Below are 22,257 nucleotides of genomic sequence, written 5' to 3' on the forward strand. Positions count from 1 at the left end.
TAAGTACTCCATTGAGTATATACCAATGACTTTTTTAAAAGCTTCAAACTATGTGATTTTTCATTCCACTGGAATTAACACATTTTCATACAGAAAAAAAGCTCATCCTGCTCGTTATCAAAACACTGTAATTTAGGAGTTGGGCGGTAGCTCAGGGGGTTAAGCGCACATGGAGAGAGGCACAATGACTGGCATAAGAATCCCGGTTCCTTTTTTTGGATGGGGTCATTTGCTTTTTTGGTGCTAAGTTTGCTGAGCTCTTTATATATTTTGGTGATTAGTTTCTTGTCTGATGTATGGCATGTGAAGATCTTCTCCCATTCTGTGAGGGGTCTCTCTGTTTGTTTAATAGTTTCTTTGTATGTGCAGAAGCTTTTCAATTTGATGTAGTCCCATTGGTTTGTTTCTGCTTTAGTCTTCCTTGCAATTGGGTTTGATTCATCAAAGATGTCCTTGAGGTGTATGTGGGAAAGTGTTTTACCAATGTTTTCCTCTAAGTATTTGATTGTTTCTGGTCTGACATCTAGGTCTTTGATCCATTTGGAGTTGATTTTTGTTTCTGGTGAGATAAAGTGGTTCAATTTCATTCTTCTGCATGTTACAACCCAGTTTTCCCAGCACCATTTATTGAAGAGAGCCTCCTTTTTCCATTTAATCCTTTGGGCTCCCTTATCAAAGATTAGATGTCCATAGGTGTTGGGATTTACTTCTGGGCTTTCAATTCTGCTCAAATGGTCTGTGTGCCTATTTTTGTTCCAGTACCATGCTGTTTTGATGATGATGGCTTTATAATATAGTTTGAGATCTGACAGTGTGATGCCTCCATTTCTGTTTCTTTTCCTCAAGATGGTTTTGGCAATTCTAGGTGTTTTCAGGTTCCAGATAAATGATTGTAGTGTTTGTTCTATTCTCTTAAAGAAGCTTGTTGGAACTTTGATGGGTATTGCATTAAATTTGTATATGGCTCTGGGGAGAATATTCATTTTGATGATATTTATTCCTCCAATCCATGAGCATGGGATATCTTTCCATTTCTTGGTATCAGTTTCTATTTCCTTGAGTAGCGACTCATAGTTTTCAGCATACAAGTCTTTCACTTCTTTGGTCAACTTTATTCCTAGGTATTTGACTGATTTTGCTGAAACAGTAAATGGGAGTGATTTCTGGATGTCTTCTTCTTCTTTTTGAACCCTAAAACAGCAGGAACCTCACATCTCCACTACTGAGTCCCTACTTCCCCCAGTCCTGGAACCCTTGGATAGGGTCCACTTTCCCGTATGCCTCTCCCAATCCATATCAAATAATATTGTATCCGCCGATCACAACCTAACCAACACAACGACTGCCACCTCAACGTGCTTCACCTCAGACTGTGTCCAGAGACTTCACGTGTAGAATGACAACCCTTCAGCTTCATTACTCGGGTTCCAGATGCCATCAGGATGCTAGCCAGGCTTCCCTGGATTGAAGACCCCACCAATGTGTCCTGGAGCTCAGCTTTCCCAGAGACACACCCTACTAGGGAAAGAGAGAGGCAGACTGGGAGTATGGACCGACCAGTCAACGCCCATGTTCAGCGGGGAAGCAATTACAGAAGCCAGACCTTCTACCTTCTGCAACCCTCAATGATCCTGGGTCCATGCTCCCAGAGGGATAGAGAATGCCAGGGGAGGGGGTGGGATATGGAGATTGGGTGGTGGGAATTGTGTGGAGTTGTACCCCTCCTACCCTATGGTTTTGTTAATTAATCCTTTCTTAAATAAAAATAAATAACTAAAAATAAAAAAAAGAGTCCCGGTTCCAACCCTGGGCTCCCCATCTGCAGGGGAGTCACTTCACAGGCAGTGAAGCAGGTCCACAGGTGTCTTTCCCTCCTCTCTCCATTTCTCTCTGTACTAACCAAAAACGACGATAAACAACAATAATAACTACAGCAAAAAAAAAGGGCAACAAAAGAGATAATTAATTAATTTAAAAAAAACACTGCAATTTAAAAAGTAACTTCATTAAGTGTCAGTGGCTTAGTCAATTAAGGTTTAATTCAACAGAGAAGCAGAAAAGTACAGTGGTCAAAAACACAGACTAGTGTCAGACTACCTGGGGATAAGCACTAACTGTGCCACCTGTGAACTGTCTGACCACAGGGATATTATTGTTTAAACTTAGATTCAATGTTAGCTTTGTCTAGAAAATTAGAGAACATTTTTTAAATCAGCCATTATTCCAACATCTGCTGATAATTCCTGCAAGTATTTTATTGTTAGTAACAATCATCATAGTCAACACGGATGGCCACAGACTATTAGGGGCTTTATTATCTTATTCTTTTTCTTTTTTTTGCCTCCAGGGTTATTGCTGGGTCTCAGTGCCTGCACCATGAATCTACTGCTCTTGGTGGCTATTTTTCCCCCTTTTGTTGCTCTTGCTGTTTTATCGTTGTTGTGGTTATTACTGTGTTGCTGGATAGGACAGAAAGAAATGGAGGGAGAGAGGAGGGGAAGACAGGAGGGGAGAGAAAGAGAGACACCTGCAGACCTGGTTGAGTGCATGTTACAATGAGCAAGAACCCAGGTTCGAGTCCCTGGTCCCCACCTACAGGGGGAAAGCTTCACGAGTGGTGAAGCAGTGCTGCAGGTGTCTCTCTCCCTCACCTCTCTTGATTTCTGGCTATCTCTATCCAATAAGTAAATAAAGATAATAAAAAATGTAAGTATTTAAAAAAATAAAATATTTTTAAATAAATCAATTGATTTTAAAATGGAGGGGGAGCAGGATTAAGTAGGTTGCACATTTCCTTTTGATTCTAAGAGACTATGTGGAAACAAAATGTAAGGCTGGAGAGATGGCCTAACACTTAAGCAAAAAACTTTTCATCACATGAAGTACCAAAGGTTCCAGGTTCCATCTCCAAAATTACCATAAAGCAGAACTGAGCAGTGTTCTGGTAAAATAAGTAAATAAACAAATAATAATAGATGTATATTTATCATCAATTTTTGAGGTGAAATAGATATGTGAATTATACATTCAAAGGATGAAATTTCATATAGAAAAACATCAAAATGTTATAAACTTACCAGTATTTTTGTGACCTTTTAGTGTATAGAGTGGTATTGGACTGTCCAGTGAGTAAATGCAAATATTGTGGTCATTTCCTCCAGTGGCGATTAGTCCATGAGGATATACCTCACTTGAAGGTATGATACAGACACAAGATACAAAATTGGAGTGGCCACTCATACAGTGCATTTCTGTAAAGCCCCTGTTAGGACTGAAGAGAGAGGATAATGAATATAATATACATTTATCCCCTCATTTAGCCTAGGACATAGACTGCCAGAGTACTCATTTACTTTTAGTGTTACAGCTGAACTTTAGAGTATGCACTATTTTAAGAACACAGTTTGGGCTAGGAAGTGACACACATGATTGATGCTCAAAAACCAGGGTTCAAGTCCCCATTTCCCACATGTGGGGGGGTGGACCTTCATGAGCTGTGAAGTAGTGCTGCAGATGTCTCTCTTTCCTGCCCTATCCCCCCATTCCGTCTTTGTTTTTCTGTCTCTACCTAACAGACAAATAAAATATTAAACAAGTTTTTCATGGGGCTGGGTGGTGGCGCACCTGGTTGAGCACACATGTTACAGTGAGCAAGGATCCAGGTTCGAGTTCCTGGTCCCCACCTGCAGGGAGAAAGCTTCAGGAATGGTGAAGCAGGGCAGCAGCTGTCTCTCTGTCTCTCTTCCTCTCTATATCCCACTTCCCTCTCAATTTCTGGTTGTGTCTATCCAATAAATAAATAAATAAAAATAAAAAAGTATTTCATTTATGATAAAAAAATGTGTCAGAGAGAAAAAAAAAACAGGTAACACTCTGACATGTGATAACGAGGATTTAACTTGAGACAACATGCTTGAAAATCCAATGTTTTATCCATCTTAATACCATTGAGGCCTATATAGAATACACTGTCTTGGGAGTACAATGGTCTACAAAGAGACTCATGTCTAAGGCTCTAAAGTCAATACCCCACCACTTACACACACCACAAGCCAGAACTGAGCAGTGTTCTGGTAAAAGAAAAAAAAAAAAAAAAACACTGTTTTTAGTAATTATAGAGGGTCATTTCTGATTAGATATTCAGCTAGTGTTTTAATGATAATGTATATGTTAATTAATATGAATCAATAAAAAAGGACCGTTAACAAGAATGTGAAATGGCTTTTTCTCATCTTTTATCTTCATTTTCTACTCATCTATAAATGTTAGGGGGGATAGATAGCATAATGGTAATGCAAAGAGATTCTCATGTCTGAGGCACCAAAGTCCCAGGTTCAATCCCATACACCACCATAAACCAATGCTAGAAGGCAAATGCTAGAAGAACCATAAACCAGGACTGAGCAGTGCTCTGGTAAAGAAGAATAAATAAATAAATAAATAAATACATAAATATTACCCTAAGAAATCCCTGTTAAGTGAAACATTTATGAAACCAGAATAATGGAAGCCACTCCCAATAAATCTTAGATGTAGCAAGGACATTTTACACTATGGAACATTCATTTAATAGCATAGTGCCACCAATAGAGGAAAACCCATAAGATTAGCAGCAGACTTCTCCATACAAAGACTACAGGCCAGAAGAGAATGGCAAGGTATCTATGAGCGCTCAATGAGAAAGGCTTTCAACAAAGAATACTATATCCTGCTAGACTGTCATTCAGACTAGATGGAGGCATCAAAACCTTCTCAGACAAGCAACAGTTGAAGGAATCAACTATCACCAAGCCTGCCCTGAAAGAAGTTCTGAAAGGTGTTCTATAAACAGTCAGACCATCATAAATAGGACATATGTCAGAACACTCTAAAACTCTATAAGAATGGCATTAAAATATCTTCAATCTTTGATATCAATAAATGTCAATGGCCTGAATTCACCTATTAAAAGATACACAGTAGGAAGATGGATCAGAAAATACAACCCGGATTCAACTTCCAGAAGCAGAGCTACGAGCAGCATATGGCCTCCTCTCCTCTCCTCTCCTCTCCTCTCCTCTCCTCTCCTCTCCTCTCCTCTCCTCTCCTCTCCTCTCCCCTCCCCTCCCCTCCCCTCCTCTCCTCTTCCGGATCAACTAGGAATACCAAAGGAGACTACCCGGGACTGAAACAAGACAGGACTAGAATGACCACAGGAACCCAGTAAATCACCGGTGAGTACAAACACGTGTGGCTGGTGACAGAGAGGAGAGAGGAGCCTAAGGAGAGATTAAGTGACTGCTAACAGTTCAGAAGTTTATCAGTTGAGACACCACCTCCAGTCTGCTCCACCAACAAGGGGACAGCTTAAGGGAGGAGAGGACTCCCCAGAGACTCACCAAGTACAACTCTGAGTCTCCACTGCTACTACCCTCAGAATCTGGAGCAGTGACAGGGAAGGACACCAGGAGACAGAGATCTAACCAGGAAACTCAGGAGAAGACTTATACCTTGGTGGCATAGCTGAGGGGCTGTGAAAGTCTCTTTGCATAACCACTGGATTATCTCTGCCACACCCTGCTTTATCTCTCGGTCAGGAGTCAGTGATTAAGCTAAGAAGCCTACTGATAGTTTAAAAGCCCTCAGGCTCCCATAGCCTACAGGGAAGGAAAAAAAAAGAAAGAGGCTTTTAAACCACTGAGCTCCAACTCAGGGATTGAAATAACTGTTAACTTCCACCACTGTAAACCCTTTAATTAACTTACTTAGACACAAGTCAATCCAGGCAATAGTGATCAATAATTTGAAAAGTACTGATAAAGGGAACTCATAACATAATATATAAAATGGTTAAAACAACAAGAAAAAATATTGGAGAATCGAACCAGGACAAGAGTCCAGCTAAAAGTCCTCCAGAGGGTGAAGCACAAAACAACGAGTTCAACATCCAAACATTAGCTAAGGAAATAATAACAGGAGTGAGTAAAGAATTTGAAAAAATTGTAATCAGAAATGCAGGAACAACAAATGAGAATATGAAAGAAAATACTAATTATCTCATGGTTATTAGAGAGCTGAAAGCTGAAATCGCTAAGGCAAGTATAAACCTATGGGACTACATCAAATTAAAAAGCTTCCTCACAGCAAAAGAAACCACTACCCAAACCAAGAGACCCCTCACAGAATGGGAGAAGATCTTTACATGCCATACATCAGATAGGAGTTTAATAACCAACATATATAAAGAGCTTGCCAGACTCAAAAACAAGACAACAAATAACCCCATCTAATAATGGGGGGAGGACTTGGACAGAATATTCACCACAGAAGAGATCCAAAAGGCTGAGAAACACATGAAAAAATGCTCCAAGTCTCTGATTGTCAGAGAAATGCAAATCAAGACAACAATGAGATATCACTTCACTCCTGTGAGAATGTCATACATCAGAAAAGGTAACAGCAGCAAATTCTGGAGAGGGTATGGGGTCAAAGGAACCCTCCTGCACTGCTGGTGGGAATGCAAATTAGTCCAACCTCTGTGGAGAACAGTCTGGAGAACTCTCAGAAGGCTAGAAATGGACCTACCCTATGATCCTGCAATTCCTCTCCTGGGGATATATCCAAAGGAACCCAACACATCCATCCAAAAAGATCTGTGTACACATATGTTCTTGGCAGCACAATTTATAATAGCCAAAACCTGGAAGCAACCCAGGTGTCCAACAACAGATGAGTGGCTGAGCAAGTTGTGGTCTATATACACAATGGAATACTACTCAGCTGTAAAAAATGGTGACTTCACCGTTTTCAGTCAATCTTGGATGGACCTTGAAAAAATCATGTTGAATGAAATAAGTCAGAAACAGAAGGATGAATATGGGATGATCTCACTCTCAGGCAGAAGTTGAAAAACAAGATCAGAAAAGAAAACACAAGTAGAACCTGAAATGGAATTGGCGTATTGCACCAAAGTAAAAGACTCTGGGGTGGGTGGGTGGGTGGGGAGAATACAGGTCCATGAAAGATGATGAATGACATAGTGGGGGTTGTATTGCTAAATGGGAAACTGGGGAATGTTATGCATGTACAAACTATTGTATTTACTGTTGAATGTAAAACATTAATTCCCCAATAAAGAAATAAGTTATAAAAAAAGAAAACACAATTAGAACCTGAAATGGAATTGGCATATTGCACCCAAGTAAAAGACTCTGGGGTGGGTGGGTGGGGAGAATACAGGTCCACGAAAGATGATAAATGACATAGTGGGGATTGTATTGTTAAATGGGAAACTGGGGAATGCTATGCATGTACAAACTATTGTATTTACTGTTGAATGTAAAACATTAATTCCCCAATAAGGAAATAAATTTTAAAAAAAAAGAAAGAAAATACAACCCAACAATATGCTGTCTACAGGAAACCCACCTAACTCAACAAGACAAACACAGACTTAAAGTGAAAGGATGGAAAACTATCATACAAGCCAATGGCACACAAAAAAGGGCAGGAACAGCTATTCTCATATCTGACACGATAGACTTTAAAACAGGTAAGATTTAAAAAGATAGGAATGGACACTACTTAATGCTCAGAGGATCAGTCAATTAAGAGGACTTAACAATTATTAACATTTATGCACCCAATGAGCAGCCATCTAAATACATTAAATGTCTACTGAAAGAGCTACAGCAATATATTAACAGTAACACAATCATAGTAGGGGACTTCAACACCACACTCTCTCAGCTTGACAGATCATACAGGCAGAAAATCAATAAAAACATAAGGGAGCTAAATGAAGAGATAGATAAACTAGAACTATTGGACATTTTCAGAGTCATTCATCTCAAGAAACTGGAATACACATTTTACTCAATTCCACATGGGTCATTCTCAATGATAGACCATATATTAGGCCACAAAGACAGGATCAGCCAATTCAAGAGCACTGAAATCATCCCAAGCATCTTCTCAGACCACAGTGGGATTAAACTAACACTTAACAATCAACAAACATTAGTAACAGTCCCAAAATGTGGAAGCTCAACAGTACACTTCTTAATAACTTCTGGGTCAAAGAGGAAATCAAGGAAGAAATCAAAATGTTTTGAGACTTCAATGAAAATGAAGACACAAGCTATCAAAATATCTGGGACACAGCTAAAGTAGTCCAAAGAGGGAAATTCATAGCTATACAAGCACACATTAGGAAACAAGAAAAGGCACAAATAAACAGCCTGATTGCACATCTTAAAGACCTAGAAGAAGAAAAACAAAGGAATCCTAAAGCAACCAGAAGGACAGAAATCACTAAAGTTAGGGCAGAAATAAATAACATTGAGAATAGGAAAATCATACAAAAGATCAACGAAAGTAAATGTTGGTTCTTCGAAAGAGTAAACAAAATCAACAAACCTTTAGCCAGACTCACAAAACAAAAAAGGGAGAGGACCCAAATAAATAAGATAGTAAATGAAAGAGGAGATATCACAACAGACACCACAGAAATTCAACATATCATGCGAGACTTCTATGAACAACTATATGCCACCAAGCTAGAGAACCTGGAAGAAATGAATGATTTCCTTGATACCTACCTACTTCCAAAACTAAGTAAAGAGGAAGTGGATAACATGAACAGGCCCATCACAGCTAATGAAATTGAAACAGTTATCAAAAATCTCCCCAAAAATAAAAGTCCTGGACCAGATGGCTTTACAAATGAATTCTACAAAACCTTCAAAGAAGAACTAATACCTCTACTTTTAAAAGTCTTCCAGAAGATTGAAGACACTGGAATACTCCCTGCCAGCTTTTATGAAGCTAACATCACTCTGATACCAAAAGCAGACAGGGACACAACCAAAAAAGAAAACTACAGACCACTATCTCTGATGAATATAGATGCTAAAATACTGAACAAAATTCTAGCCAACCGGATACAGCAGTACATTAAAAAGATTGTTCATCGTGACCAAGTGGGGTTTATCCCAGGGATGCAAGCTTGGTTTAATATATGTAAATCAATCAATGTGATCCACCACATCAACAAAAGCAAGACCAAAAACCACATAGTCATATCAATAGATGCAGAGAAAGCCTCTGACAAAATACAACATCCCTTTATGATCAAAACACTACAAAAATGGGAACAGATGGAAAATTCCTGAAGATAGTGGAGTCTATATATATAGCAAACCTACAGCCAACATCATACTCAATGGTGAAAAACTGGAAGCATTTCCACTCAGATCAGGCACTAGACAGGGCTGCCCACTATCACCATTACTATTCAACATAGTGTTGGAAGTTCTTGCCATAGCAATCAGGCAGGAGCAAGGACTTAAAGGGATGCAGATTGGAAAAGATGAAATCAAACTCTCCCTATTCGCAGATGACATGCTAGTACACACAGAAAAGGAATCCAGCAAGAAGCTTTTGGAAATCATTAGGCAATGCAGTAAGGTGTCAGGATACAAAATTAACATTCAAAAGTCAGTGGCATTCCTCTATGCAAACTCTAAGCTAGAAGAAATTGAAATCCAGAAATAAATTCCTTTTACTATAGCAACAAAAATAAAATATCTAGGAGTAAACCTAACAAAAGAAGTGAAGGACTTGTATACTGAAAATTATGAGTCACTACTCAAGGAAATTGAAACAGACACAAAGAAGTGGAAAGATATTCCATGTTCATGGGTTGGAAGAATCAACATCATAAAAATGAATATACTACCTAGAGCCATCTACAAATTTAATGCTATCCCCATCAAGATCCCAAGCACATTTTTTAGGAGAATAGAAAAAATGCTACAAATGTTTATCTGGAACCAGAAAAGACCTAGAATTGCCAATATAGTCTTTAGAAAAAAGAACACAACTGGAGGCATCACACTCCCAGATCTCAAACTGTATTATAGGGCCACTGTTATCAAAACTGCTTGGTACTGGAACATGAATAGACACACTGACCAGTGGAATAGAATTGAGAGCCCAGAAGTGATCCCCACACCTATGGACATCTAATCTTTGACAAAGGGGCTCAGACTATTAATTGGGGAAAGCAGAGTCTCTTCAACCAATGGTGTTGGAAACAATGGGTTGAAACATGCAGAAGAATGAAACTGAACCACTGTATTTCACCAAATACAAAAGTAAATTCCAAGTGGATCAAGGACTTGGATGATAGACCACAAACTATCAGATACTTAGAAGGAAATATTGGCAGAACTCTTTTCCACATACATTTTAAAGACATCTTCAACGAAATGAATCCAATTACAAAGAAGACTAAGGCAAGTATAAACCTATGGGACTACATCAAGTTAAAAAGCTTCTTCACAGCAAAAGAAACCACTAAGCAAACCAAGAGACCCCTCACAGAATGGGAGAAGATCTTTACATGCCATACATCAGACAAGAGTTTAATAACCAACATATATAAAGAGCTTGCCAGACTCAACAACAAGACAACAAATAACCCCTTCCAAAAATGGGGGGAGGACTTGGACAGAATATTCACCACAGAAGAGATCCAAAAGGCTGAGAAACACATGAAAAAATGCTCCAAGTCTCTGATTGTCAGAGAAATGCAAATCAAGACAACAATGAGATATCACTTCACTCCTGTGAGAATATCATACATCAGAAAAGGTAACAGCAGCAAATGCTGGAGAGGGTGTGGGGTCAAAGGAACCCTCCTACACTGCTGGTGGGAATGCAAATTAGTCCAACCTCTGTGGAGAACAGTCTGGAGAACTCTCAGAAGGCTAGAAATGGACCTACCCTATGATCCTGCAATTCCTCTCCTGGGGATATATCCTAAGGAACCCAACACATCCATCCAAAAAGATCTGTGTACACATATGTTTTTGGCAGCACAATTTGTTATAGCCAAAACCTGGAAGCAACCCAGGTGTCCAACAACAGATGAGTGGCTGAGCAAGTTGTGGTCTATATACACAATGGAATACTACTCAGCTGTAAAAAATGGTGACTTCATCGTTTTCAGCCAATCTTGGATGGACCTTGAAAAAAATCATGTTGAGTGAAATAAGTCAGAAACAGAAGGATGAATATGGGATGATCTCACTCTCAGGCAGAAGTTGAAAAACAAGATCAGAAAAGAAAACACAAGTAGAACCTGAAATGGAATTGGCGTATTGCACCAAAGTAAAAGACTCTGGGGTGGGTGGGTGGGGTGAATACAGGTCCAAGAAGGATTTAGAGGACCTAATGGGGGAATGTTATGCATGTACAAACTATTGTACTTACTGTTGAATGTAAAACATTAATTCCCCAATTAAAAAAAAAAAGTTGAACTAGAGTGAAGACCAAAAAAAAAAAAAGTACTACTCATAGTTATTTACAACAAATGCATACACATATATTTATCAATATACATACGTACTTATCAACACATTTGATACATATCAATATCTATACATGCATATATATTCTTTTTTTAAAAAGCTTGCTAATTAAAAAGATAAGAGAACTAGAGGGCTGGTGAGGTAACATAATGGCTCTGCAAAAAGACTTCCAAGCCTGAGGCTCTGAGATCCCAGGTTCAATCCCCAGCATCACAATAAGCCAGAGCTGAGCAGTGCTCTTGTATCTCTCCCCATGCTTCATTAAAAATAATAATAAGGGAGTCGGGCAGTAGTACAGCGGGATAAGCGCACATGGCGTAAAGCGCAAGGACTGGCGTTAGGATCCTGTTTTGAGCCCCCTGCTCCCCACCTTCAGGGGAGTCATTTCACAGGTGGTGAAACAGGTCTGCAGGTGTCTGTCTTTCTCTCCCCCTCTCTGTCTTCCCCTCCTCTCTCCATTTCTCTCTGTCCTACCCAATGACAAAGACATTAATAACAACAACAATAAAACAAGGACAACAAAAGGAAATATTTTTTAAAAAATAATAATAATAAGGGAGTACAGCTACAAGTTAAGTGCACCTGGGGCAAAGCACCAAGAATCAGTGTTAAGGATCCAGGTTCAAGCCCAAGCCACCCCCCACTGCCTGCAGGGGAGTTGCTTCACAGGTACTGAGGCACATCTGCAGCTCTCTCTCTTTCTCTCCCGTCTTCCTCTCCTCTCTCCATTTCTCTGTCCTATCTAACAATGACATCGTCAATAACAACAATAAAAGAAAAACAAAACAAGGGCAACAAAAGGGAAAATAAATAAATATAAAATTTTTTTTAAAAGATTTAATGTACAATATGAAATTTGAAGTATGTCTTTCTAGCTCTCAATAGATGAAACGAATTAGTGATAAGACTTGAGAAATCTGGTTCAATCTGAAGTGGGCTTATAGAAGCCTGAAGCAGTCTGAAACAAGTTGACTGATGGTTCAGTTTAACATATAATTAAAAAAAATAAAAGGAGGCATCATCAAAAGACCCAGAGACTTGCTGGGTTTTGTGTGAAAGACAATGTCTATCCTAGAATATAACCATTTTGATTATCTAAAATTTATTTAGATTCCCCCATCATTCTCAGTCCATGTCTACACTTAAGTACTTTCCTCCAGAACTCTATCAACAATGTATTTGGGGGCAAGGGTAGATAGCATAATGGTTATGTACAGAGACTCTCATGCCTGAGGCTACAAAGTCCCAGGTTCAGTCCCCTGCACCTCCATAAACCAGAGCTGAGCAGTGCTCTGGGGGAAAAAATATCTGGAAAAATTTACCACTTGGCTCCACAAATTTTACAGGACTTCATTAACTGTTTTGTTTTTGCCCACCAAGATTATCTCTGGGGCTCAGTGCCTGCACCACCCCATGTGTCCTTTTTTTTTTCCTTCCCCCTGCAAATGGGGACTAGAGGTTTGAACCTAGGTTCTCAAGCATGGCAACATGTGGACTCTTATCTACTGGGTGAGCCACCACCCAAGCTGGACTCCCCCCCCCACACCATTTTATAAAACTGTAAGGTTATATTCTATCAATAGATGAAATATATAACTAAATTTTTCTAGGTAGCTGGGGTCTCACAAATATGTGATGTCATCACTCTGGGCATACTTTTTTTTTTTTTTTTTTTTTTTACCACTTTTTAGAACACTACTCAGTTCTGGCTTGTGATGGTGCTAGAGATTGAACAAGGGACCTCAGAGCTTCCGGCTTGAAATGCTTTTTGCATAACCATTATGCTGTCTCCCCAGTCTGGGCCTACTTTTTCATCCAGAGAAAAAGACTGATAAGAAAGACAGGAAAGTAGAGACACCAAACTCGCCAATGGTACAGTACTCTCCTCATGTGGTAAGGAATATAAAGCTCAAACCTGAGCAGTGTGTATGGTTAGGGCAAATACCCTTCCTGGCGAGATATTTCTCTGGCTCTGTAATATAATAAATAACTATTTTTTGAAGTGCAAGGACCAGTGTAAGGATCCCGGATGGAGCTCCGGCTCTCCACCTGCAGGGGAGTTGCTTCACAAGTGGTAAAACAAGTCTGCAGGTGTCTATCTTTCTCTCCCTGTCTTCCCCTCCTCTCTCCATTTCTTTTTTAAATATTTATTATTCCCTTTGTTTTTTTAATAAAAATAATAATAATAATAATAAATAATAATAATAATAATAATAAATAATAATAATAAATAAATATTTATTATTCCCTTGTTTTTTTTATTGCTGTAGTTATTGTTATTGATGTCGTCATTGTTGGATAGGACAGAGAGAAATGGAGAGAGGAGGGGAAGACAGAAAGGGGGAAGAGAAAGACACCTGCAGACCTGCTTCTCCTCTTGTGAAGCAACTACCGGGCAGCTAGGGAGCAGGGGGCTCAAACCCGGATACTTATGCTGGTCCTTGAGCTTTGTGTACCACCTACGCTTAACCCCCTGCGATACTGCCCAACTCCCTCCTTTCTTCATAACAATAATAACTACAACAACAATAAAAACGGGAAAAAAAGGGGAAAATAAGTAAGTATAAAATATTTTTTTAAAGTTACAAAATAAATAACTTTTTTTTTTTGCCTCCAGGGTTATTGCTGGGGCTCGGTGCCTACACTACGAATCCATTGCTCCTGGAGGCCATTTTTTCCCTTTTGTTGCCCTTGTTAACACGCCATCACTGTTGTTGTTAATATTATTGTTGTCATTGTTGTTGTTGGATAGGACAGAAAGAAACTGAGAGGAGGGGAAGACAGAGGTGGGAGAGAAAGACAGACACCTGCAGACTTGCTTCACTGCCTGTGAAGCGACTTCCCTAAAGGTGGGGAGAGCCAGGGATTCAAACCCGTGTCCTTATGCTAGTCCTTGCGCTTCGCGCCACGTGTGCTTAACCCGCTGTGCTACAGCCCGGCCCCATAAATAACTATTTTTTATTGTTCTGTTTATTTTACCAGAGCACTGTTCAGCTCTGGCTTTTGGTGATGCCCAGGGCTGAAACTGGGACCTTTGGTGCCTCAGACCAAAGTTGTTTTGTGGTGCAAAGCACAAGGACCTGCGGAAGGATCCCTGTTCGAGCCCCCAGATCCCCACCTGTGTGGGGGGGGTCACTTCACAGGTGGTAAAGCAGGTCTGCCCATGTCTTTCTCTCCCCCTCTCTGTCTTTCCCTCCTCTCTCCATTTCTCTCTGTCCTATCCAACAATGATGACATCAATAACAATAATAATTACAACAACAATGAAAAATAAGGGCAACAAAAGGAAAAATAAATTAATTAATTAAAAATTTTAAAAGTTGGTTTTTTTTTTTGCATTAACCATTCTCTCCTCAGCCCTGTAATTCATAACTGTTATACTCTAGATACAAGGAATAAGAGGTCATCAAGACATAACTACCTATTTTCAGCAGAGAACCAATTACAGAAGCCAGACCTTCCACCTTCCACACTGCATAATGATTCTGGGTCCATACTCCCAGAGGGATGAAGAATAGGAAAGCTTTCAAGGGAGGGGGTGTGATATGGAGTTCTGATGGTGGGACTTATGTGGAATTGAACCCCTCTTATCCTATGGTATTGTCAATATTTCCATTTTATAAATTAGTTAAAAAAAAAAAGACATGACTAATCTGATAGCACATTATCTAATCTTGTGCCCAAAGTTGTGCACGCTTTCAATTAATATCCGTTGAATAAGTACTGAATGAAATTTGAAAAGCAAAACCAGAAAACATGAGTTAATGAAAAGAACCAGTTTTCAAGTAAAGGACCATTTCAGATCAAAGTTCACAGTAAGTGTAACAATTCCAGTGCTTTAAATTCTTGCCAACCTAAGACAGTTCTACAAAACAGGTAAAGGCTTAAAAGAATTCAACCACTGGAATCTGGCGGTAGCACATCGGGTAAACCACACGTGGAGCAAAACCTAAGGAACTGCATAAGGATCCCAGTTCAAGGTCTCGGTTCCCCACCTGCAGGGGAGTCGCTTCACAGGCGGTGAAGCAGGTCTGTAGGTGTCTATCTTTCTCTCCCCCTCTCTGTCCTGCCCTCCTCTCTCCATTTCTCTGTCCTATCCAACAACAACGACATCAATAACAACAACAACAAAACAAGGGCAACAAAGAGGAATAAATAAACAAATAAATATTTTTTAAAAAATTCAACCACTACAAAATGCATCCTTTACCTGCTTCTTACTGCAGCATCCTACTGGGGAAACACTTGTACTGAATTCTTACTTTTTTTTTTTTAAGATAACCTCGATTTACAAGACTACACAAGTTTCAAAAGTATAATTTCACACCTCTTCAAAATGTTACTACACACCTACCACCAGAATACCAATATCCTTCCCACTTTACAATCCCACACTCCCCCCCCATCTCTTTTGGTAATCTGTTCTGCAATTCAAGTTCAAAGGTTTGTCTTTATTGGATTTTTGCTGGTTTTCTCTGGCTTTGTTTACCCTCAATGGGTGAAATCATTCTAAATTTTCATTTTATGTTAACTCCAGTTAGTGGTTCTTGTGGGCCTGGGTTATTGATAATTGCTTTGTCTGTTTGCAAAGCTCTTCACCATGCCTTCAATCCTGATTGAAAATAACACAAAGTAAAGAGTATTTCAGGGTGAGTGCCTCTTTCTTTTAAATATTTATTTATGGCAGAGGATAGCTTAACAGTTATGCAAACACTGTCATGTCTGAAGGTCCGGGTAGTACATAGCCACCAGGGTTATTGCTGGGGCTCAGTGCCAGCACTACGAATCCACCGCTCCTGTTGGCCGTTTTTTTTCTTCCCATTTTATTGGACAGGACAGAGTGAAATTGAGAGAGGAGGGGGAGAGCAATATAGACACCTGCAGACCTCCTTCACCACTTGTGAAGCGTACCCCTATGTAGGTGGGGAGCCAGTGGCTCCAACCCAGATCCTCCCTTGGATCCTTACACTTATTAATATATGAGCTTAGATGGTGTGCCCTATACTATCTTCATTTATTTACTTATTTAATATTGTAGCAAGAATTACTATCCAACTCCACTCATTGGGCCAGAGACCATCGTGGTGTTGGTGAAAAACTTGCCCCTCATGCAGCACTATTTATTTATCTTTGTTTATTTACTGGATAGAGACAGCCGGAAATCAAGAGGGAAGGGGGTGGTAGAGGGAGAGAGACAGAGAGACCCCTGCAACACTGCTTCACCACTTGCAAAGTTTTCCCCCTGCAGGTCAGAACCAGGGGAAAAACCTTTTTTTAAGTTACTAGTTTATATATTAAGATCTATTTATTTATTAATGAAGGGGAGAAGCAAGAGTATCACTCTGGTATATGCAATGCTATGGATCAAACTCAGGGTCTCATGCTCCTAAGTTAAGCTTGCTAGCCACGGCGACATCTCCTGAGCCACAGCTGAATGTCTGTTTTTTTCATAGTTCAGATGTTCTATTAAATTTTTATATTGATCATGCCATGAATTCATAGGGAATGGGTTCCAGCAGCTCTGGTTCCTTTTCATTGGTTCTCACAAAGTGTGCTCTGGGTGGAAAAGGCTGGCACTTTCAGTTGAGCCCAAGTCCCCTTCTCTTTGGCTTCCTTTTGTTTCCTGATAATTTTCCTTTACACCTTTCAAGAAGCTGTCTCTGCTCTTTGAGTGCTTAATATGTTCAATGAGAACATTAATTTTCTTTACAACAATACCAATGAACAGGTAAAGGAATGTCTTTTTCATTAAAAACTTTCATTATAGGGGAGTGGGGAGGTAGCGCAGTGGGTTAAGCACACGTGGTGCAAAGCCCAAGGACTGGAGTAAGGATCCCGGGTCTGCAGGTGTCTGTCTTTCTCTCCCCGTCTTCCCCTCCTCTTCCCATTTCTCTCTTTCCTATCCAACAACGACATCAATAATAACTACAACAATAAAACAACAAGGGCAACAAAAGGGATAAATAAATAAAATATTGGGGGTCGGGCGGTGGCGCAGTGGGTTAAGCGCACGTGGCGCAAAGCGCAGGGACCGGCACAAGGATCCCGGTTCGAGCCCCCGGCTCCCCACGTGCAGGGGAGTCGCTTCACAGGCGGTGAAGCAGGTCTATCTTTCTCTCCCCCTCTCTCTCTATCTTCCCCTCCTCTCTCCATTTCTCTCTGTCCTATCCAACAACAAAGCAACGTCAACAATGGCAATAATAACCGCAACAAGGCTGCAACAACTAGGGCAACAAAAAGGGGGAAAAATGGCCTCCAGGAGCAGTGGATTCATGGTGCAGGCACCGAGCCCAGCAATAACCCTGGAGGAGGAAAAAATAAATAAATAAATAAATAGATAAAATATTTAAAAAAAACTTTCATTATGGGGGGCCGTCCATAGAGAAGTGGGTTAAGTGCACATGGTAAGAAGCCCAAGGGCCCGCGTAAGGACCCCGGTTTGAGCCTCCAGCTCCCCACCAGAATGGGGGTCGTTTCACAAGCAGTGAAGCAGGTCTGCAGGAGTCTTATCTTTCTCTTCCCCTCTCTGTCTTCCCTCCTCTCTCCATTTCTTTCTTTTTATTTTTTATTTTTTGCCTCCAGGGTTATTGCTGGGGCTCAGTGCCTGCACCATGAATCCACTGCTCCTGGAAGCCATTTTTTTTCCCTTTTGTTGCCCTTGTTGTTGTGGCCTTGTTGTGGATGTCGTTCGTTGTTGGACAGGGCAGAGAGAAATGGAGAGAAGAGGGGAAGACAGAGAAGAGAGGAGGGGAAGACAGAGAAGAGAGAAAGACACCTGCAGGCCTGCTTTACCACTTGTGAAGCGACTCCCCTGCAGGTGGGGGGCTGGGGGCTCAAAACCGGATCCTTACTCCTGTCTTTGCACCACGTGAGCTTAACCCGCTGCGCTACCGCCCGACCCCCTCTCCATTTCTCTCTGTCCTATCCAACAACAACTGCAATAACAAGAGCATGTAATGTGGGGAAAATGGCCTCCAGAAGCAGTAAATTCATAGTGCAGGATTGAGCCCCAGCAATAACCCTGGAGGCAAAATAAATAAACAAACTTACAGGGGCCTGGGCAGTGCACAGGGTTAAGCACCTGTAGTATGAAGTGAAAGGGCAAGCATAATGTCCTTGGAGCCCTGGCTCCCCACCTGCTGGGGGATTGCTTTGCAAGCAGTGAAGCAGGTCTGCAGGTGTCTTTTTTTTTTTTGCAGGTGTCTTTCTCTCATCCTCTCTCAATTTCTCTCTGTCCTATCCAATGAATGAATGAATGAATGAATGAATGAAAGAAAGAAAGAGATAAAGGTCAACTTACAGGGACCAGGTGGCGGTGCACCTGGTTAAGCATATACTTTACAGTAAGCAAGGACAGGGTTCAAACCCCTAGTCCCCACCTGCAGGGGGAAAGCAAGGCTGCAGGGGTGTCTCTGTTTTTCTCCTCTCCCTCTCAATTCCGGGATGTCTCTAACCAATAAACAGACTAAAAAAAAAAAAAAAAAGTCTTTAAAAAAAATCAACTTACCCTGGGCGTGCAGTGTGTAAACTGTCGGACTCAACATCAGGTCCTGATTTTGATCCCTAGCACACTGCATGTGCCAGAGTGACGCTGTGGTTCTCACTTCTCACTAATTAATAATTTACACGAATATTTTAAAAAAGAAATTTAAAAAAATCAGCTGACAAAAAGAAATCCCAAGACCACTACTTAGCTCTGGCTTACAATTGCACTACAGAACCTGAAAGCCCTGAGTCTTAGGTATGAGAACATTTTTGCATAACCACTATGCACTCCTATCCCACTGGCTGAGTCCTTGTGACTCTGCTTTTCTCTTGTTTTCTGTCTTCCAGATCATAAATTCCTTATTGCAATCTTCCAAATTAGAGCTGAATCTCTGAACTTGATCTATATACTGGATTAAACTTTATTTTTTTTTAAATATCTTATTTATGAATGAGAAGGATACGTGTCAGAGAACCAAACACCCCTCTGGCACATGTGTTGCTGGGGATCAAACTCAGGACCTCATGCTTTGGAGTCCCACTTTATCCACCGCACCTCCTCACGGACCACTGGACTAAACTTTATTTCCTAATCATTTTATTTCCTTTTTTCTGTTTGATAATCTTTTGAAGGCAATGTTCTTGCTCAGGAAAACAAAGCATACCCGTATATAAGTTGCCTTATCCTTTTCATCCCAGGCTATTACAGACCACAGATTTAAAAACAAAACAAAACAAAGCAAAACAAAATACTGGCCATCAATGCACTTTTTTTTTTTTGGCAATACTTTTAAGAACCGAGGAGAGACTACAGAATAAACCTAGTGGAGCAGGGAATCACTTACTTCAATGACATGCCAGACTTCTCTCCCGTCACCTCATTTAGGAGGAATCAACAAATATTTAAATCTGAAAGAAGCATACACCCTCGTCCAAAACAATTAATAAATCGATAATAATAATCGATGCCCCAGAATTGTCCAAGGTCACCCACTCGCCAAGTGCTCAAGTTGGGCAAGAAAGAAAGTAGGTCTCCCCAATCTGATGCTGTTTCTCGGTAAATCTCACTGATTTCCTACACCGCGCGCCCAGAGTTGGCAGAACTCTGCAGAGCTGGGAGGGAGAAGGAGAGGAAGCCAAGCGGAGGGGAGAGGCCGAGGGGGAGGGAGCCGGCAGGATGGAGTCCGGAAGGGTCAGTCGCTCTTCCCACGCCGGCGGGGAAGCAGAACAACAGAGCTGGGGGCTGGGAGCCCGGGGTGCGGCCAGCGGTCTCGCAGAACTCACCTGTCTGGAACCCAGAGGCGGCTGGTGCGATCTCGGGACACAGACACAAAGGCCCCCGGAGGGTAGAGGCAGCACACCAGGCCCCGCACGTCCAAGTCGTGGCCCTGGAGCGAGCAGCTCAGCCGGTACCGGGCGGCGCCGCTCGCCATGGCCCTTCCGCGTCCGGCACCCGGAATCGGGCACCGCACGAAGTCAGTACTCTGCGCAGGCCGGGAGTGCGCCGGGCTGCGGCGGGATCGGGGTCTGCAGGTGAGCAGCGGTCGGAGACCGGAAGAGCCAAAGAGCCGGTGCGGAAGGGCGGCGAGGAAGGGGCGCGCCAAGCGGGCCGAGTGACACAGCAACACTGACAAGCACACCGGAATTTATCATCTGCCCCGGCCCGCCATGACGCACTGCGTGCGCGTCCCGACGGCTGAGGCCGACCCGGAGCTGAGGATGGCTCCCCACCAAAGCACTGAAACTGCGCCCCCCCTGAAAAAAAAAAAAAAGAAGAAAGATAACGGCTGCTGGCTGCTGGAGAGCTCAATCCGGGTCTTTTCCGAACCGGAGCTCTAGCGGATATTTATTTTTCTACCGACTGCTGCTCTCGAACTACAAGTCCCACAATGCCAAGCGCCAGTGGGTGTGCACCACAGGTGCTCGGAATCCGGAAGTTTTAAATCTCGAGTCTCCGTGGAGGTTGAGGTCTCATATGAACGTGTACTCCCAGCTCAGGCTTGTCTGTGTTTCTCCTAACTTTCCGTGCATAGCCCTACAACCCTAATTTTTCCACGTTGGAATGACAAGGTTTGGACAAGTTGGAAATACTCCTTTGCTTTGTGCGCTGAGGCCCCACTGTACAAGGGAAGGAAAACAAAATCTAAGTTGGGGTTAAGGATATTTTGCAGACACCTGCCATGGACAGTGAGAAATAGTACCCACGTAGAGCAGGGAAGGTAGTTATATTGGTTATGAAATAGTACCCATGTGTCAACTACTGTAAAGAATTATCTCCGAAACAGGGGTAGGTAGCGTAATGCAAAGCGACTCTCAGGATGAGATTCCAAAGTCCCAGGTTCAATGGCCCTCACCACCATAAACCAGAGCTGAATAAAAGAAATATAATTATATATAAATATATAAAATAAATTAACCCCACTAAATATTTTTAAATCATATATATATATACATATACACATAGACATATATATATATATATATATATATATATATATATATATATATATCCTTCAGAGTTATCACTGGGGCTCAGTGCCTGCGAACCAATATAACTACCAATATAACTACCTTCCCTGCTCTACGTGGGTACTATTTCTCACTGTCCATGGCAGGTGTCTGCAAAATATCCTTAACCCCAACTTAGATTTTGTTTTCCTTCCCTTGTACAGTGGGGCCTCAGCGCACAAAGCAAGGGAGTATTTCCAACTTGTCCAAACCTTGTCATTCCAACGTAGAAAAATTAGGGTTGTAGGGCTATGCACGGAAAGTTAGGAGAAACACAGACAAGCCTGAGCTGGGAGTACACGTTCATATGAAACCTCAACCTGCGAATCCAATGCTCCTGGAGGCCATTTTTCCCATTTTGTTGCCCTTGTTGTTGTTACTGTTACCATTGCTGTTGTTGTGCAGGACAGAGAGAAATATAGAGGAGGGGAAGACAGAAACCTGAAGACCTGCTTTACAGTTTGTGAGGATACCCCCCTGCAGGTAGGGAGCTGGAGGCTGGAACCAGGATCCTTATGGTGGTCCTTGCGCTTTGCACCATATACGTTTAACCCACTGCGTTACCGCCTGGCCCCCAATTTTTAAATTTTCTGCGTGCAACAAGCTGGACTTTAGGCAACAAAATGTTTTGTCTTTTAAACAGTTCAAGTAGTGTAAGTAGTTAAACTTGTTACAACTACATGCACATAACATATTGTGCCCTCTCCTCCACATGTCTGAAGGCAAAGGGAGAAACTGCTTTGTCAGAAATCAATATATGGACTAGCTGAAGTTACAGATTGTAGCATATGGAAAAAAATATATATTTATCTGGATGAGAGAGAGAAGGAGGGAAATAGGAAGAGAAAGAGATGGTGAACCAGAGCATCGGCACGTCCAATCCTAGGGATCAAACTTGGAAACTTCCCTC

At 41.4% G+C, this 22,257-nt stretch overlaps 1 protein-coding gene across 3 annotated transcripts in view; it reads right to left on the reverse strand.

Annotated features, from left to right (window-relative positions):
- The window catches only part of PLAA (phospholipase A2 activating protein), a 64,513-nt gene extending 43,928 nt beyond the window's left edge, over positions 1-20,585 (reverse strand). For 2 of the 3 annotated variants that reach the window (XM_060199665.1, XM_060199664.1), the window contains exons 1-2: positions 20,124-20,585; positions 3,078-3,271 (exon numbers count right to left, since the gene is read on the reverse strand). In XM_060199665.1, the coding sequence (XP_060055648.1) occupies positions 3,078-3,271; positions 20,124-20,272 (343 nt within the window). In that variant the 5' untranslated portion in view covers positions 20,273-20,585. The remainder of the gene's footprint in view (positions 1-3,077; positions 3,272-20,123) is intronic. The other variant, XM_007536202.2, reaches the window with a different exon arrangement.
- Positions 20,586-22,257: the final 1,672 nt, after the last annotated feature.

The sequence above is a fragment of the Erinaceus europaeus genome, chromosome 10, assembly GCF_950295315.1.
Source record: "Erinaceus europaeus chromosome 10, mEriEur2.1, whole genome shotgun sequence".
Classification (NCBI taxonomy): domain Eukaryota; kingdom Metazoa; phylum Chordata; class Mammalia; order Eulipotyphla; family Erinaceidae; genus Erinaceus; species Erinaceus europaeus.